The 18,323-nt window shown below is 37.1% G+C and overlaps 2 protein-coding genes across 2 annotated transcripts; both read left to right on the top strand.

Annotated features, from left to right (window-relative positions):
• Nucleotides 1–952: 952 nt before the first annotated feature.
• LOC139106152 (uncharacterized) lies at nt 953–2,011 on the top strand. Its single transcript, XM_070662713.1, has one exon. It carries the CDS (start codon nt 953–955, stop codon nt 2,009–2,011), a length of 1,059 nt encoding a protein of 352 aa, XP_070518814.1.
• A 481-nt stretch (nt 2,012–2,492) lies between these two features.
• LOC139106151 (cytochrome P450 4C1-like) lies at nt 2,493–15,501 on the top strand. Its single transcript, XM_070662712.1, has 5 exons — nt 2,493–2,813; nt 4,247–4,315; nt 14,361–14,538; nt 15,065–15,241; nt 15,332–15,501. Exons 1-5 carry the CDS (start codon nt 2,493–2,495, stop codon nt 15,499–15,501), a joined length of 915 nt encoding a protein of 304 aa, XP_070518813.1.
• Nucleotides 15,502–18,323: the final 2,822 nt, after the last annotated feature.

Here is an 18,323-nt window from a genome sequence, read left to right as displayed (position 1 = left end):
ATAAATAAGATTTAATTCTTTTATTAAAAAAGGGCCATAGGTCGCATAAGTTTCAGAAAAGGCTTCAAAGCGCCTCTTTCAGGCGTTGACCTAAAATTCGAAACTTTGCCACGTGCGCCTTTGCCGCAACGATACGGTCTTTTTTTTGTATCAGCGGCAATTAGAGATTTACTGTCGCATCGATAACCTTCCGATCTTCCTGAATATTTTTCGATCTCAGTCTTCGGACGTAACACTTACAATATAAATTTAGATCTTTAAAAATTATTAAAAAAATAATCACGTTTAGTTACATAAAAATCCTCGAACAACCCATAAACACTTTCAATTTAATTTTAAGTACAATGTATAGTTAAAAATTATGAATTGTACTTTAATTTGACCTTATTTTTTACCAATTGAAATTTTTAAATAATGAATTTTATGAACTTTTGGAAAACATTTATTATTTTAAAATTATCATTTTGAACAAAATATTTAACAATTACATTAAATTAATTACTGTAAAGCAATAAAATGAAGAATTTTAATTATTTCAATATGATTTATTTCTATAATTCAAAAGTGTTAAAATCAATATCTCTACTTAAAATCGTTTGTAAGTAAATTTCCAGATAACATATTTATGTTATGTGATTTGTCATTATTAGTATTATTTGCAGCTATCATATTATATTCTCTTACTCATAGATATGCACACGGTACGAACTCATCCTCTCATCCTGTATCAGTTTTCTCTCGTTCGTACCGTCCCCGAGCTCTTTAAGATTAGTCAGTCGTTACTGAACATTGTACGAATAAAGACGGCTCTAGATTACAAACGTCATCTCAATTTCTTATTCTCCTCGTACACAACAAATATTGGCGACGAGGATGGCGGATTGAAGTACGCTCAATCCTGTGCTTTTTGTGAAATTTCAAGAAATATAGATTAACAAGTTCAGTGTTAATCATGGCTACACCAACAAGACCTCCGGACTTTAATGCCAAACCAACTATACCTGGTTCCTTCGCGATCGAAGCATTTGATCCGGCGACAACTTCATGGAGGAGATGGGTGCAGCGCCTGCAAGGCGCATTTCTAATCTTCCACATAGTGGACAATGCAAGGGTTCCCTACTTACTTCACTATGTTGGACCGGCAGCCTTTGACGTTCTTTGCGATCGGCTCAATCCTGCCGACCCATTCTTGCAATCCTACGACACTTTGGTATTAAAACTGGCGGAATTCTACGAGCCTACGCCACTGGAAATTGCGGAAAACTTCAAGTTCCATCAGCGAAAGCAGGAAACTGGTGAATCAGTACAACAGTACGTTGCCGCTTTTCACAAGCTCAGTATTCACTGTAATTTCGGCGACTACCTGAAAACGGCCTTACGCAATCAATTCGTCTTCGGTCTCGCGAACAAGAAGAGCCGGGCACGCTTATTGGAAAGGAAGGACCTCAGCTTCGAGGAGGCAGTGCAAACTGCAGTTACCATGGAACTTTCAGAGAAAAGTTCGGAACAAATGAAGACGGACAATCTTACATCGACATCCATCGATTACCTCAAAACAGGGAAGAAAGTTCAAAGTAAATTTAAAAGCAATAGCAATTCAAAGCGTGATTCTAGAAAACTGTCGGCGCGTGTTAACTCTAATTCTAAGGCGATTACAAAAACTTCCATTAAATGTTATCGATGCGGAAAACCTCATTTAGCTAATAAATGTACCCTCAGTCGCGACATTCAATGTTTCAATTGCGGAAAACGTAGCCACTTAAACACTGTTTGTTTCAAACTTGTTGCCTCAAATAATCAACTAGAAGAAATCTTAGCGTTAGAGCATGCGAATTACAGAGACAAATTCTTCCTTTTGCTTTCGGTAAATGATACGGAAATACATTTTGAAATAGACAGCGGCGCAGCTGTTACAGTTATTAACGAATACGACGCGAAACAGTACTTTCGGGATATTCAGTGGCAAAATACCGATCTTCAACTCGTCTCATACTGCGGAAAAGTTGTCTAAAGTAAAGGATTTATTCCGGTTACTGTCGAGTTCAATAATGAAAAAAAGAATTTAAATATCTACGTAGTTACAGGCCATCGGAAACCACTTTTAGGTCGAGAATGGTTACGACAGTTAAACATCGGATGCAATTTTTCCCCGCAGCACGTACGTATTAATAACGTGGCGACCCAATCAAAGGGCAAGTTACAAACCATACTTTCGGAGTACCAAAACTCAATTTTGTCAAAATTTTCCGCGATTAGCGGTATTCAAGCCAAACTAACTTTAAAACCTGACGCCAAACCGGTATTCATACGTGCTCGTCCTGTTCCTTTTAAATTAATTCCTTTTGTCGAGCAGGAACTAGATAATTTAGAAAAGAGGGAGTGCTTGAAAAGTCAGTACTTCCGAATGGGCAACGCCAATCGTCCCTATCCTCAAAAAGAACGGGAAAAGAAGAATTTGCGGGGATTACAAAGTCACGGTCAACCCGAATTTAATGGTGGACGATCACCCCTTTCCTTCCATTGATGAACTTTTCGCGAAATTAACTAACAGCTCCAAGTTCTCAAAAATAGATCTAACGAAGGCTTATCTTCAATTAGAATTAGTTCCCGAACAGCGAAATTTGCTTACTATCAGTACATGCAAGGGACTCTACAGAGTCAATAGATTAATGTTCGGAATCGCTTCTGCGCCAACTATTTGGCAACGAGAAATCGAAAATATTTTACAAGGAATTCCAGGCGTTGCAATTTTCTTCGATGATATTGTCATTACGGGCGAAACGGACAAGTCGCACTTACAAAGACTTAAGGCGGTGCTTGATAGATTACGTAAATTCAAAAGATTTGGTTTTGCACCGCCAAGTTTTTTTTTTCTTTACATTATCTCATTAGTTTTATAAAGAGTATTTATTATTAAAGTACACATTTTATGTTTTATTTTGGGGAAGTCTTTTTGGGGGGAAATCTTGATTTTGTTTAAATATAATTTCTTTTTTCTTCAGATTCTTGGCGCATTTATTTGATCTCATTAATTTTATGAAGAGTATTTGTTATTAAAGTACACATTTTATGGTCTATTTTTGGGGAGTATAATTTTAAGGGAGTCTTTTTTTAGGGGAGTCTTGGTTTTGCTTAAAAACTTTTTCAAGGACGCTTTTCTCGCTCGCCTATACTTGGCGCTTTTTTGAACCTTTTTTTTAAAATAAGTCAGTTTTACCTATTACGCCAAGAGTTACTTCGAGACTGAACGGCTTTCTTTATATGTGCTGAACGTGGTAGACTGTGTTTATTTATATTAGGATTTGTCTAAAAATTTTTCAACTGTCCAAATACTTGCTGAATTTACATTTTTCGCTTATTTAAAGTTATTTCTTTATATCTTTGGATAGGATTTAGGAAATAAATTTTCTTTAAATTAAACTTTGCTTTAAAGATTTACGAACATGCCCATATTATTACTTTATTTCTATAATTTTTATTATGATAATTATATTAATTTTTAATGTAAGTTTGTACGTGTCTGGAATACTTTATACACTAACTGTAAGTAAATACGATGTTATTTGAACAAACCTGAACGTTTATTAATTCAATATTCTTGCTAGACGTCAAGTGTAAGAAAAATCGTTTATAAACATTAAGAGGTAATTAACAATATAATACAGTAATTGACCGCCAGATGAACCGAATTAATTTATACACCGGTAGTTATATTTCGGATATACTCTGGACGGCGCAATTATTCCTTTTATTCTCGAGTTTTTGAAAACTATTACTTGTACAATAAAAATATTGTAGTATCCAAACAAAGGATTAGATAGTGCGTATAATTCCGTTGCATGAGCAATGGTTATTGGAAAATGATAGCGGGATGACATCGCGGTGTTAGTCTGCTTTTGGTCCATCTACGATATAAATGTTCTTGATTGCTGAGCGAATAATAAAAACATTACAAATGTATAGAACAAAAAATTTTTAGATTTTTGAAATCTAAAACTTTTGTCTAAAACATTTATCACAATTTTTCTTATTTACTAAAATAACAAAACAAGTTATATGTGTTTCTCATATTTGACACATAAAAATGGAGCAGTCGCTAGTTTCAATCGTGCAATTCATAATCTGGGCAATATGTTACATAATCCCACGAGGTTTTATTAAAATTAAAGGAAAACGTTTTTTGGAATTTAACTCCAATATTTAATAACATTTATAAATAAACATTAAAATTAATATTTATTTGTAGGCTTCTGATACAATCACTGTTGCAATAAATTTTGTAATCTTCGTATTAGCAAATTTTCCTCAAATACAAGTAAGTATATATTTTTATTCCTAGATAATAAAATAAAATAAATTAAATAAATAAAATAAAAGAAGCGCTGGTAACTTGGAACTATAAAAAATAATAATCTTGAAAATGTTTGTTTAATATTTATATTTCGAGTGATTTACCGTATATGTATAATTAAGCTCTTAGTTGTAAGTTTTTTAGTGGCAAGTAGAAAAGTCCTATGCCATTTTACATTTTTTGCGGTAATAAGTTAAATTTAAACGTTTAAAAATTGAGTATTTTACTATTTATTTTTGGCGGAGAGTCGATGTCTTTTCCATCACATAATTTATTCGATGCACGGATTGGGCGATCTTCGATTGCAAGACCAGCAAGTAAATGTGGGTGAGATAAGTAATACGCTACCCGCACGTTTATATTTGTCTCACCAGCGAAGATCATCCAATCTGTGCGTAGAATAAGTTACGCAGTGTCAAAAACACTAATACTCCCTTCAAAATTGGTAGTAAAATACTATTTTTAAACGTTCATATTTCGTCTATTATTACAAAAAATATAAAATGTTATGAGACTTTTCTAATTGTCTCCAAAACTCCACCTATCCTTAAAACTCTTTTAATTTGATCACTGACACTCAGTATACATTAATATACAGTGTTTCCAGGTTAATAACCAAACTTAAAATTTGAATTTATATTTGCAAAATAAACAAATTGTTGTGTACAAGGAGAATAAGAAATTGAGATGACGTTTGTAATCTAGAGCCGTCTTTATTCGTACAATGTTCAGTAATAACTGACTAATCTTAAAGCGCTCGGGGACGGTACGAACGAGAGAAAACTGATACAGGATGAGAGGATGAGTTCGTATCGTGTGCATGCATATCTATAAGTAAGAGAATATAATATGATAGCTGCAAATAATACTAATAATGACTAATCACATAACACCTTCCCTTGTAAGAAAAATTAATAAACTTATTCGTACGTTAAGTAGTCTGGTTTTTTCTTAAACGCGTCGGACGCTGTAGAATTTCTTGTGGTGAAGCACGTGGTGAGATATGTGGGGAGGTATGTGGTGACACACGGACGGGGGAAGCTTTTTTTGGTGCCGGAACTATATGATCTTTGCCGTCCGTAGTATCCTAGTAGCATTCGGAGTCGGAAATATTTTCTTGTACTAGTGTATCACTGCCGATGGAACGTATTTGATTAACATGACGCGACTAAATACGTCCGTCGTCGAGTAATATTTTATAATGCAATTTTCCGGTTTTGGCGGAAACCGAACCAAATTTCCATTTCTCTTTACCCAAATAATTTCTGCATGCTACTCTTTTATTGCATTTGAAAGTTCGCGTTGATATATTAGAATATGTATAATTATTATCTTTTTTAAGAGGTAAAATTAAATCTAATTTAGTACATAATTTTCTGCCTAAAAATAATTCCGCTGGTGACGTATTAGTTGATGCATGCGGCATAGCGCGATATTGTAATAAGAACTCGCATAATATATCGTTAACATTCGATAAATTACAGTTCATGCGTTTGAGTGCTTGCTTGAGAGTTTGTACAAAGCGCTCCGCCTGTCCGTTTGTTAATGGATTATATGGAGATGTAACTCGGTGTGTAATACCGTGATTTTGAAGAAATTGCTGAAATTCGTGTGAAATAAATGTTCGACCGTTGTCGGTAACAATGATTCTAGGTAAACCATAATTCGCAAATATGTTTTTGCATTTAGCAATCGTTGTCTTAGCAGTGATATTTGATACAAAGTGTATCTCGGGCCACTTAGAGTATGCATCAACTATTACTAGGAACATTTTTCCGAGGAAGGGTCCGGCGAAATCAATATGCAAACGTTGCATCGGGGCAGTGGTCTGTTGCCAGGGATGAACCTCGACCTTCGGTGGATTGTTTTTGTATGTGTTGCAGCTGGCGCAATTTCTAGCAAAGCTTTTCAATATCTTTATCCATGTTAGACCACCAGCAATAGCCGCGAGCTAAATTCTTCATTTTTATTACGCCAAAATGACCTACGTGTAATTCTTTAAGAATGAGATTCAGCAGCGATTTTAGAATAACAACTCTGTGACCGCGCATGATAATATTGTCATGTAATGTAAATTTGATTTGTTCGATATTGAAACGATTTGCTTTGTTGAGTTGTTTACTCGTTCGTAAAGCTGATATTAATTCTTGTAAACGTGCATCCTTACTAGTCTCGGTTGCTATTTTAGTTGCAGTGACGGGGAGAGTTTTGATAATTTGTAATTGGAAAGCGTCCACAACATCTGCGTGGAATTCTGAAGATGAGATAGGAAGTCGCGATAAACAATCCGCGTTGGAGTGATTTTCTGATTTTTTGTATTGAATTTTGTAATTAAATCCCTGTAGGAATATGGCATAGTGTTGCATACGCATAGCCGTGTAAATTGGAAGGCTTTTGTTTGGAGAAAAGATTTGCACTAGCGGACTGTGGTCTGTAATTAAGGTAAACGTATTACCATAAAGAAATTGAAAGAATTTCTTGATACCGAATATTATCGCGTACGCTTCTTTATCTATCTGAGAATACTTTTTTTGAGTATTAGAAAAAGTTTGAGACGCAAATTGAATAACCTTTTCAGAACCATCCGGATATCTGTGCGATAAAATTGCGCCAACTCCATACGCGCTAGCATCTGTAGCTAATACTAAGGTAATTTTAGGATCGAAATGCGTCAGAAATTCGTTGCTGGTGAATGTTTCTTTGGCCTTTTGAAAGGCAGATTCGCATGCTTGAGACCATATAAATGGATGATCCTTGTGCAAGAGGTTATTTAATAGTTGGAGAATTGAACAAAGGTTTGGTATGAACCTGCTATAATAATTAATTATTCCGGTGAAAGCTCGAACTTCTGACACATTTTTGGGGCAAGGCATTCGCTTAATAACTTCCGTTTTAGTCGCATCCTTATGAATACCGTGTTTATCAATAATAAAACCGCAGTAAGTTATTTTATCTAAGAAGAAACTAGATTTTTCTAAATTAATTTGAACATTGAATTTACGTAATCTATCAAGCACCGCCTTAAGTCTTTGTAAGTGCGACTTGTCCGTTTCGCCCGTAATGACAATATCATCGAAGAAAATTGCAACGCCTGGAATTCCTTGTAAAATATTTTCGATTTCTCGTTGCCAAATAGTTGGCGCAGAAGCGATTCCGAACATTAATCTATTGACTCTGTAGAGTCCCTTGCATGTACTGATAGTAAGCAAATTTCGCTGTTCGGGAACTAATTCTAATTGAAGATAAGCCTTCGTTAGATCTATTTTTGAGAACTTGGAGCTGTTAGTTAATTTCGCGAAAAGTTCATCAATGGAAGGAAAGGGGTGATCGTCCACCATTAAATTCGGGTTGACCGTGACTTTGTAATCCCCGCAAATTCTTCTTTTCCCGTTCTTTTTGAGGATAGGGACGATTGGCGTTGCCCATTCGGAAGTACTGACTTTTTCAAGCACTCCCTCTTTTTCTAAATTATCTAGTTCCTGCTCGACAAAAGGAATTAATTTAAAAGGAACAGGACGAGCACGTATGAATACCGGTTTGGCGTCAGGTTTTAAAGTTAGTTTGGCTTGAATACCGCTAATCGCGGAAAATTTTGACAAAATTGAGTTTTGGTACTCCGAAAGTATGGTTTGTAACTTGCCCTTTGATTGGGTCGCCACGTTATTAATACGTACGTGCTGCGGGGAAAAATTGCATCCGATGTTTAACTGTCGTAACCATTCTCGACCTAAAAGTGGTTTCCGATGGCCTGTAACTACGTAGATATTTAAATTCTTTTTTTCATTATTGAACTCGACAGTAACCGGAATAAATCCTTTACTTTAGACAACTTTTCCGCAGTATGAGACGAGTTGAAGATCGGTATTTTGCCACTGAATATCCCGAAAGTACTGTTTCGCGTCGTATTCGTTAATAACTGTAACAGCTGCGCCGCTGTCTATTTCAAAATGTATTTCCGTATCATTTACCGAAAGCAAAAGGAAGAATTTGTCTCTGTAATTCGCATGCTCTAACGCTAAGATTTCTTCTAGTTGATTATTTGAGGCAACAAGTTTGAAACAAACAGTGTTTAAGTGGCTACGTTTTCCGCAATTGAAACATTGAATGTCGCGACTGAGGGTACATTTATTAGCTAAATGAGGTTTTCCGCATCGATAACATTTAATGGAAGTTTTTGTAATCGCCTTAGAATTAGAGTTAACACGCGCCGACAGTTTTCTAGAATCACGCTTTGAATTGCTATTGCTTTTAAATTTACTTTGAACTTTCTTCCCTGTTTTGAGGTAATCGATGGATGTCGATGTAAGATTGTCCGTCTTCATTTGTTCCGAACTTTTCTCTGAAAGTTCCATGGTAACTGCAGTTTGCACTGCCTCCTCGAAGCTGAGGTCCTTCCTTTCCAATAAGCGTGCCCGGCTCTTCTTGTTCGCGAGACCGAAGACGAATTGATTGCGTAAGGCCGTTTTCAGGTAGTCGCCGAAATTACAGTGAATACTGAGCTTGTGAAAAGCGGCAACGTACTGTTGTACTGATTCACCAGTTTCCTGCTTTCGCTGATGGAACTTGAAGTTTTCCGCAATTTCCAGTGGCGTAGGCTCGTAGAATTCCGCCAGTTTTAATACCAAAGTGTCGTAGGATTGCAAGAATGGGTCGGCAGGATTGAGCCGATCGCAAAGAACGTCAAAGGCTGCCGGTCCAACATAGTGAAGTAAGTAGGGAACCCTTGCATTGTCCACTATGTGGAAGATTAGAAATGCGCCTTGCAGGCGCTGCACCCATCTCCTCCATGAAGTTGTCGCCGGATCAAATGCTTCGATCGCGAAGGAACCAGGTATAGTTGGTTTGGCATTAAAGTCCGGAGGTCTTGTTGGTGTAGCCATGATTAACACTGAACTTGTTAATCTATATTTCTTGAAATTTCACAAAAAGCACAGGATTGAGCGTACTTCAATCCGCCATCCTCGTCGCCAATATTTGTTGTGTACGAGGAGAATAAGAAATTGAGATGACGTTTGTAATCTAGAGCCGTCTTTATTCGTACAATGTTCAGTAACGACTGACTAATCTTAAAGAGCTCGGGGACGGTACGAACGAGAGAAAACTGATACAGGATGAGAGGATGAGTTCGTACCGTGTGCATATCTATGAGTAAGAGAATATAATATGATAGCTGCAAATAATACTAATAATGACAAATCACATAACATAAATATGTTATCTGGAAATTTACTTACAAACGATTTTAAGTAGAGATATTGATTTTAACACTTTTGAATTATAGAAATAAATCATATTGAAATAATTAAAATTCTTCATTTTATTGCTTTACAGTAATTAATTTAATGTAATTGTTAAATATTTTGTTCAAAATGATAATTTTAAAATAATAAATGTTTTCCAAAAGTTCATAAAATTCATTATTTAAAAATTTCAATTGGTAAAAAATAAGGTCAAATTAAAGTACAATTCATAATTTTTAACTATACATTGTACTTAAAATTAAATTGAAAGTGTTTATGGGTTGTTCGAGGATTTTTATGTAACTAAACGTGATTATTTTTTTTATAATTTTTAAAGATCTAAATTTATATTGTAAGTGTTACGTCCGAAGACTGAGATCGAAAAATATTCAGGAAGATCGGAAGGTTATCGATGCGACAGTAAATCTCTAATTGCCGCTGATACAAAAAAAAGACCGTATCGTTGCGGCAAAGGCGCACGTGGCAAAGTTTCGAATTTTAGGTCAACGCCTGAAAGAGGCGCTTTGAAGCCTTTTCTGAAACTTATGCGACCTATGGCCCTTTTTTAATAAAAGAATTAAATCTTATTTATTGGGATAGGGCCGCGCAAGCCTTGAGCGAATAAAAACCCGAGCCAATTGAGAATGAATTATGAATGATTTTATTGAATTTTAAAGGTTTATTACACTTTCACGGTAAATTTAGATTACTATTGTTTTTGTATAATAAATGAAAATGACTGATAATTATAACTTATTTTTGCTGTTTAATAAAATTATGAATTAAATGTTTGTGCATGTTCGCGAGTGTACAATTTTTCGGTAAGAGTAACTTTACATATGGTGTTATTGATGAATGTGTGAATGGCAGTGTGCGTGAGAGTGTCGACAGAGCGGGGCTTGATGAGGAAAATGAGATGGTCTAGGAAAGAGAGATGGAAATTAGTTTGACCCAAAAGAACAATTGCTTATCTCTGCTCGGTTGTTATGATGAAAATAATGAGAGCCTGTTCAAATATAATTTCAGGCAGCTCGTATAAAAATGGGCATGACGGGTAAGGACACGATGGACGAAAATCGGTATGCCTTTCGCTTTGATAACTACACAAAGGAAAAGAATAGCGTGGAAATTGAGATTCGCAATTGTAACATCCTTCATATTTTCGGTTAAGTTAATATTGATAATTTTCGTTTTGAAGGGAACTTGCAGGTAATTCGCAGAATCGCGAATTTGATGGATTATTATCGGGGATGAAGGTAGAAGAATTTTCTTCTGGGTGAGAAACAGTAAATTGTTGTCGCGTTAGCGGGATTGAGAAATCTATATTCGGAAATGAGTGATAATTTTCTGGTTTTGAAGGAGCTTGAGAATTAGAAGGAAACAAATGCGAATCAATATCGAATTGCGGATAGTGTAGGCGTATCTTAAGACTATTTTCCCTATGACGCGCCATGTTTGTTCTCGCGTGAGGGATCAGAAAGTGCAGTGCGTCGTTTTCCTCTCTAGCATATACACCCCTGGACAAAAAGATAGCACATGTGTGATATCATTAAATTTCGATGTGTACAGTTAGAATCCCCGTAAATAGACCAATGGTATATCAACAGGAGCTTATTGTAATATAATATATAACATTGAAACTACGACTTTAGAATTTGTCTTGTATTTATCAACAATTACGGTAAAAGAAGGTCGGCGAAATGATAGCACACCGAACATTTTTTAATGCCTGTTAGTACTTCAAAGTGAATAGACGTACATATATCACAGTATAATTAAATATAGTCTTAAAACAGTATAGTGTTAAAATGGGACGCGGAAAAAAATTAAATAAAACTGAAATAAACACCATTATTGAGTTAAGGAAGCAAAATGTATCCATATCTAAAATTGCCAAGACTGTGCGTAAAAGTAGAAAAGTTATTTATAATTTATTAAAAGACACTAAAAATTACGGTACAAAAAAAAGTACTGGAAGACCTGCTGCAATCAGTGCCCGCGAAAAACGTGCCATCTTACGAGCCGCGTCTAATTCTCTTCTCACGTCACGTGAAATAGCGGAGAAAGCAGGCGTACAAACAAATTTAAGAAATGTCCGTCGTATTTTACAGAGTTCTAAAAATATTAAACGAATGAAGTTAAAGCGAAAACCTGCTTTAACAAAAAAACATAAAGAAAATTGATTAAGTTTCGCAAAAGACCACGTACAGTGGAATAAAAAATGGAGACGTGTTATATTCACCGACGAAAAAAAATTTAATTTAGACGGTCCAGATGGTTTTAATTATTATTATCACGATATTCGGAAAAAAGAAATGACCCAAGTACGACGTCAAATGAGTTGAGGCAGTGTCATGCTCTGGGCAGGCATTGGATATAACGGGAAGACGAATTTAATGTGCATAAATGGCAAAATGAATGCCATTATGTATCGCAATTTAATAGCAGAACAAATTTCCAAGTATTCAAGGACTATTACAAGTGTCAATTTTATTTTTCAGCAGGACAATGCTGCAGTTCATAGAGCAAAAATAATAAATGAATATTTTTCTTCGGAGAATATTTCCGTATTGGATTGGCCAGCGTGCTCCCCCGATTTAAATATTATTGAAAATTGTTGGGGCAAACTTGTCAAAGCTGTGTATAAAGAAAATAGACAATTTGAAAATATTGCCCAGCTGAAAGAGTGTTTAAAAACTGAATGGAACAACTTATCGCAGGAATATATTAAAACTTTATATAAATCATTACCAAAAAGAATGTTAGAAGTTATTGAAAATAAAGGCGGATCAACACATTACTAAATATAATAAAATAATATAATATAATGTAGAGATTTGTAAAATATATACATCAAAATGATAAAGTGTGCTATCATTTCGCCGACCTTCTTTTACTGTAATTGTTGATAAATACAAGACAAATTCTAAAGTCGTAGTTTCAATGTTATATATTATATTACAATAAGCTCCTGTTGATATACCATTGGTCTATTTACGGGGATTCTAATTGTACACATCGAAACTTAATGATAGCACACATGTGCTATCTTTTTGTCCAGGGGTGTATATAGTTTCTGTCCGCCGTTACGGACACATTCAGACTTGAGTTCTCAGTACTCTCAGGGCAGTTTGCCGTAACAGTTAGCTCGTAGCTACCTCGAGATATTTGTACTCCTCAATAATACATATATATATTTTGTTAAATTAAATACTGGAGTGTTGTACTGCTTCCTGCATATTGTAATAGTGGAATTGGCCGAAATGCTGTTTGAGTGAAATCTGGGGCCGTATATGTAATGGTATTTGTAATTAAACGTGAAAGAGTTGTATTAATTAAGTTTTAGTGCGTTGGTGGTCCAGTTGGAACTAATCGCAAATTTTCGGAAGTTTGTTGACGCGTTAAATTCATGCGGTACGACACTTTTTCAGAGAGATATTTAAATGTTGCAAAGTCTTCCCTTTTTTGCAGAGATAATTAAGATTTATATTTTAACTCACTCCTGCTGGTCGAGGTTATCTGAGTTCGGGCGGCTCTGGTTGCTGCTTCCTCTGGGGTGAGTAGCGTCAGTCGGTCAATAGACTCGTACGTTCGGTTCGAATACGTCGGAGATGGTGTCGAATTTCTGACGCCAAGATGTTCCATGAAGTCCCTTGTATCGTCGACGATAATTCTTCCACGATTCGTTCGCGAGGAAATTGGGCAGAGTAACAATGTTAATACTGTGCTTTCTAAATTCGGTAGTGCTTTCTGCCTAAAATTGCGAGATTAATATTGCCAAAAAAATAAAGAGAAAGGGAATTGTTTCATCATCAGATTAGCTATTTGTTCATCTTCCGATTTCTGCTTCTGTTCTAGTTCTGCGTTATTGCTTGAAATTTATGGCACCGGTCTTTTTTGATGCTTCTAACCGTTACTGGACATCTCATTTTTATTATTTCCGCTAGTGATCGTTGCGCAACACCGGCTTGCTTCGGCAATTTCTCTGTATTTTAATTCTATAATATTAGACAAGTTTCGTTTTATTTCTTTATCTAGTTTTATTCCTCTCAAGATTTTCCCATGGCAGAGACATGTTCCCTGTATTCTTTATTCGAGGTAATACAATCAAGAGGTCACGGTAATTGTGCTCTTTTTACTAAACAGAAAGATTTTTCTAATTGCCAGCAGATGCGTTTCCTTATGTTCCGTTTTATGACTTTACTGATCAGCAAAAAGCGTACTGCTCAACCTGTTTACCGTAGTAAATTTGATTTCTTTTTACGACCGAATTATCGGTCGAACGAGATGTCAACTACCGGAATTGTAACGGCTGCTGTTTTTTGTGTAATCTGGGCGGGATATCCCTTGAATATGGAAAAGGGGTTTTCCTTCTAGATGCTTAATAATTTTGATTGGTGTCGCTTCCATTTACTATAGTGTTATTTCTACGTTCGTCAATTCTAAGTTTCATCAAAAGGTATATTAAAGTGGTGTTCGCCTGACAATTAACTTCGGAAAGAACTGGTTTCCGACGTAACATAAGTTTGACTATTTAACTTGGAAACATTTTGTATATTGCAATATATGCAAAGACTATTTAAATTTAATTTTTAATAAAGTTTTACAATTTTGATAGCAAATATTTTGATAGCTGTTATTATTAATGCTTTGATTATAAATAAAATAAAATTAATTTAGTTTTAAAATTATTAAAAAACCTACAAAGTATTTAATATTTTGTATACATATATTTATTAACACGAATATTTTATTGAATTTTATAAAAGGAAAAAGTGTATGAAGAATTATTAGAAATTTATAGCAAAGAAACTGTGCAATCTACACCAATTGAATACAACGATGTGCAATATATGCAATATTTGGAGCGAGTTATTAAGGAAACAATGAGAATTTTTCCACCTGTACCTTTAGTTGGACGGAAAGTAGTGAACAATATAAAATTAGGTTTGTGCATTTTACACAAAGAAGTAAATACGTATTTTTTAATAAGACGTTTATATTTTAAAATAACAATTTAAATTTAAAGATACAAATATAGAATTATTGATTTTTATTTGTAAAATGTCACATGTATATTGATCAAAAAAAAATATTGACAAATAGTGTAACGTTAAACAAATATATTTTTATATTTTAATTAAATTAAATTTTGGTTTATAGCAAATTGGTTTGTTAGGGTTTTAAAAATATTTAAAAAATGTTACTGAAATTTTTCCGCAAAGTCAAATTTAAACAATCGCGATTATTTAAATATTGCAAAGACATGGCCTAAATGTTTGTAAAATATTTATGTAACATTATTGAAAAATTTAATATTTTAAATAAAATAATGCTACAACATTTCAGGAGCATTATGTGCTGAGTGGGAAAAATTACGATTATACGCAAATAATGACATGTATAAAAGAAAAATATTTTGTATTTCATAAATTATATAATTTATCATTATAATTAAAAAAATTTGTTTTAGGAAAAGTAACTTTATTACAAGGTACAAATGTTACCGTAAACATTATTAAATTACATAGAAATGAAAAATATTGGTCAAATCCGTTAACATTTGACCCAGACAGATTTCTTCCAGAAAACATAAAAAATAAATCGTATTGTTATGTGCCTTTTAGTATTGGACCGAGAAATTGTACAGGTAAATATAAATAACTATAAATAAATTATATAATATTAATAAAAAATTTTTTATATAATATATTTTATATAATAATTGTCCAAATTACAGGTATGAAATATGCAATGATATCTATGAAAGTTATTTTAGCCACAATGGTACGAACATTTGTTTTTAAAGTAAAAAAAAGCATTGACTTAAAAGAAATAAAACTAAAATCTGATTTAACCTTAACTGTTGAAAAGCCTTTAAAAGTTATAATAGAGAAACGATACACTTAACAAAATAATGTATGTAAGAGAATATAAAGTAATAATAAATATAAAGTAAATTATATTTTCCATAACATTATGCATATATAAATGAAACATAATATTATGATGGTAAATAATTTTAATTTAAAACTTTTATCGATGTGTAACTAGTATAATAGTTCAATAAAATTTATTTTGGAAAAACTTTAAAAAGTTAGCAATGTGGCCCTAGGCCACTAAAACATTCAGACCCCGCGCCGCGACTAACACCGATCGCCCGGAGGTATCGCGCGGACACCGGCCATATTTAATTACTAATTACGCGGGCCGACCAGCCGCCCGCGGCGTGTAGCGCGGATCACCGGACCGCGTGACATGGGCCGCCCAACCGCCCACACCGCGCACCGCCACCGACCGCTCGGGAGTGGGAGGTCCCCCACTCTCGGGCCCACGGGTATATAAACTGCCTCGTACGCAGACGAGGCACCTTTTCCTCGCTGGAGAGCACTCCAGCATCCGACCCTCCAGGTCTTGGGCGCTCCCAAGACTTCCTCGACCGGGCTCACCCGGCTTCGATACCGCTACCTCCAGGACTCGGGCGCTCCCGAGCCTGTCCTCGACCGGGCTCACCCGGCCTTCGATACCGCTACCTCCAGGACTCGGGCGCTCCCGAGCCTGTCCTCGACCGGGCTCACCCGGCCTTCGATACCGCTACCTCCAGGACTCGGGCGCTCCCGAGCCTGTCCTCGACCGGGCTCACCCGGCCTTCGATACCCCTGCCTCCAGGACTCGGGCGCTCCCGAGCCTGTCCTCGACCGGGCTCACCCGGCCTTCTATACCGCTGCCTCCAGGACTCGGGCGCTCCCGAGCCTGTCCTCGACCGGGCTCACCCGGCCTTCGATACCGCTACCCCCAGGACTCGGGCGCTCCCGAGCCTGTCCTCGACCGGGCTCACCCGGCCTTCATTGCCGTTAACTTCCCCCCAGGACACAGGCTCCCTTGAGCTTCCTTCCGTCCGAACGCTCGCGGATCTCCCTCGCCACAGTCCGAGCGGTCTCCCCGGATTCCGCGCCGCAAACTCACGCGCCGCGGAAATCGTGCAACCGCCACGGCCCGAACGGCCTACTATGTGACCGGCGCCGCCGACTCGCGACCGCGGAACCTGTCCGACCGTCTCGGCCCGAAAGGCCTATCTTGTACAGCGTGCCGTCGACTCGCGACCGCGTAATCTGTCCGACCGTCTCGGCCTGAAAGGCCTATCTTGTACAGCGTGCCGTCGACTCGCGACCGCGTAATCTGTCCGACCGTCTCGGCCTGAAAGGCCTATCTTGTACAGCGTGCCGTCGACTCGCGACCGCGTAATCTGTCCGACCGTCTCGGCCTGAAAGGCCTATCTTGTACAGCGTGCCGTCGACTCGCGACCGCGTAATCTGTCCGACCGTCTCGGCCTGAAAGGCCTATCTTGTACAGCGTGCCGTCGACTCGCGACCGCGTAACCCGACCGATCGTCCCGGCCTGAACAGCCTATCTGGTACATCGTGCCGTCGACTCGCGACCGCGTGCCTCCGACCGAACGCCACGACTCGGGGCGTTTGTTACGCCCCACGTCGCCGACCCGCAAGCACGTCGCTCCGTTCGGAGCGATACCGTTCAGAGGATTTGCATCACCCGTTGCGCCGCCGCCTCTCGACCGCGTGACCCCCCCCCAGACGCGGGGCCCACCCTGGATCAGCGTAAAGACGGCTCGCGGCCGTATACCGCCACCCTCAAGGCGTAACACCGATCGATCCGAGAATTCAAGGCTGGCCGTGGACCGTTCCACCGAGCAGCTAGAATATTTCTGTTACTTTCTGCGTTACTCGAGCATTTAGTTTTCTTTGTATTATAGGTTTATATTTATGTTGCCATTAACCTTATAGTTTATAATAAAGTATCATTTATGTTCTTTTTCCACGTTTAATCACGTCTCACTTCTTACTCGTACCTTGGTTCCCGGCGAGCTTTCCTCCGATAAAATTACCGCGTTACAGCAATAAAATGTTTAATTCTTTAACGGGATACATCGCGGACCTCCGCTTCGCTTTTAATTCATAACATTCTCCCCTCTTTTTTCTCCTTTCACAATCTTTGAAATAACTACTTTTACTACAAAAAATTACTTCCAAAAAAATTACTCTAATATATACATTACTGTCAATACTACAATTATATTACCGCTGAAAGAGGAGAGAGAGAGAGAGAGAAAGAGGAAGGGAGGGAGGGAGGGAGAGAGGGAGGGGAGAGAGAGAGGGGAGAGAGAGGAGAGAGAGAGAGAGAGAGAGAGAGAGAGAGAGAGAGATATCTTCTTAAACTTCAATTTTTCATTCTCACAGTTCTTCTTTTATTTCATCTCACATCCATAACTTATTTTCTATCCATCATTTCATGTATTTCTTTTTTTACTAATTTACTTTTTCTCTGTGCTCTCTCTGCTTTTATTCTAATTTACCACTATATTTTTTTCTTCCTTTCTATCACATCATCTGCGATCAACTTTTTCTTTTCCTTTAACTTCGCTTTTCCTCTAAAAACTTCTCATTCAAACTTCTGAATCTAGCCCACACCATACCTACGCCTTCTTTATTAACCGATCCTACTTTTCTCACTTTTTTATTTTTACTTCAGCCCCTGTCACTTTTATGTAAATTGCGAACTACTTGGGCTTGTAATAAATGTAGAAAAAATATGTAATATATTGTATCGCATATTCATAAAATATATATTGTGACGTGGCGGTTTTTGCTGTTTCGTCGCAGCTCTCCGCGGCCGTCACAAAGCGCAGCGGCGCCGGACAAACCGCGGTAGCGAGG

This window comes from Cardiocondyla obscurior, linkage group LG10, assembly GCF_019399895.1.
Source record: "Cardiocondyla obscurior isolate alpha-2009 linkage group LG10, Cobs3.1, whole genome shotgun sequence".
Lineage (NCBI taxonomy): Eukaryota > Metazoa > Arthropoda > Insecta > Hymenoptera > Formicidae > Cardiocondyla > Cardiocondyla obscurior.
The sequence above is the reverse complement of the archived record's forward strand: the minus strand, read 5'-3'. Positions and strand labels throughout refer to the sequence as shown.

What these genes read in the sequence shown, in the direction of transcription:
- LOC139106152 (XM_070662713.1), top strand. Translation starts at nt 953, where the DNA reads ATGGCTACACCAACAAGACCTCCGGACTTTAATGCCAAACCAACTATA.
- LOC139106151 (XM_070662712.1), top strand. Translation starts at nt 2,493, where the DNA reads ATGGTGGACGATCACCCCTTTCCTTCCATTGATGAACTTTTCGCGAAA. An exon ending in AGTGAACAATATAAAATTAG is followed by an intron (nt 14,539 to 15,064) that starts GTTTGTGCATTT and finishes AATTTGTTTTAG; the next exon opens with GAAAAGTAACTTTATTACAA. An exon ending in TGGACCGAGAAATTGTACAG is followed by an intron (nt 15,242 to 15,331) that starts GTAAATATAAAT and finishes TCCAAATTACAG; the next exon opens with GTATGAAATATGCAATGATA.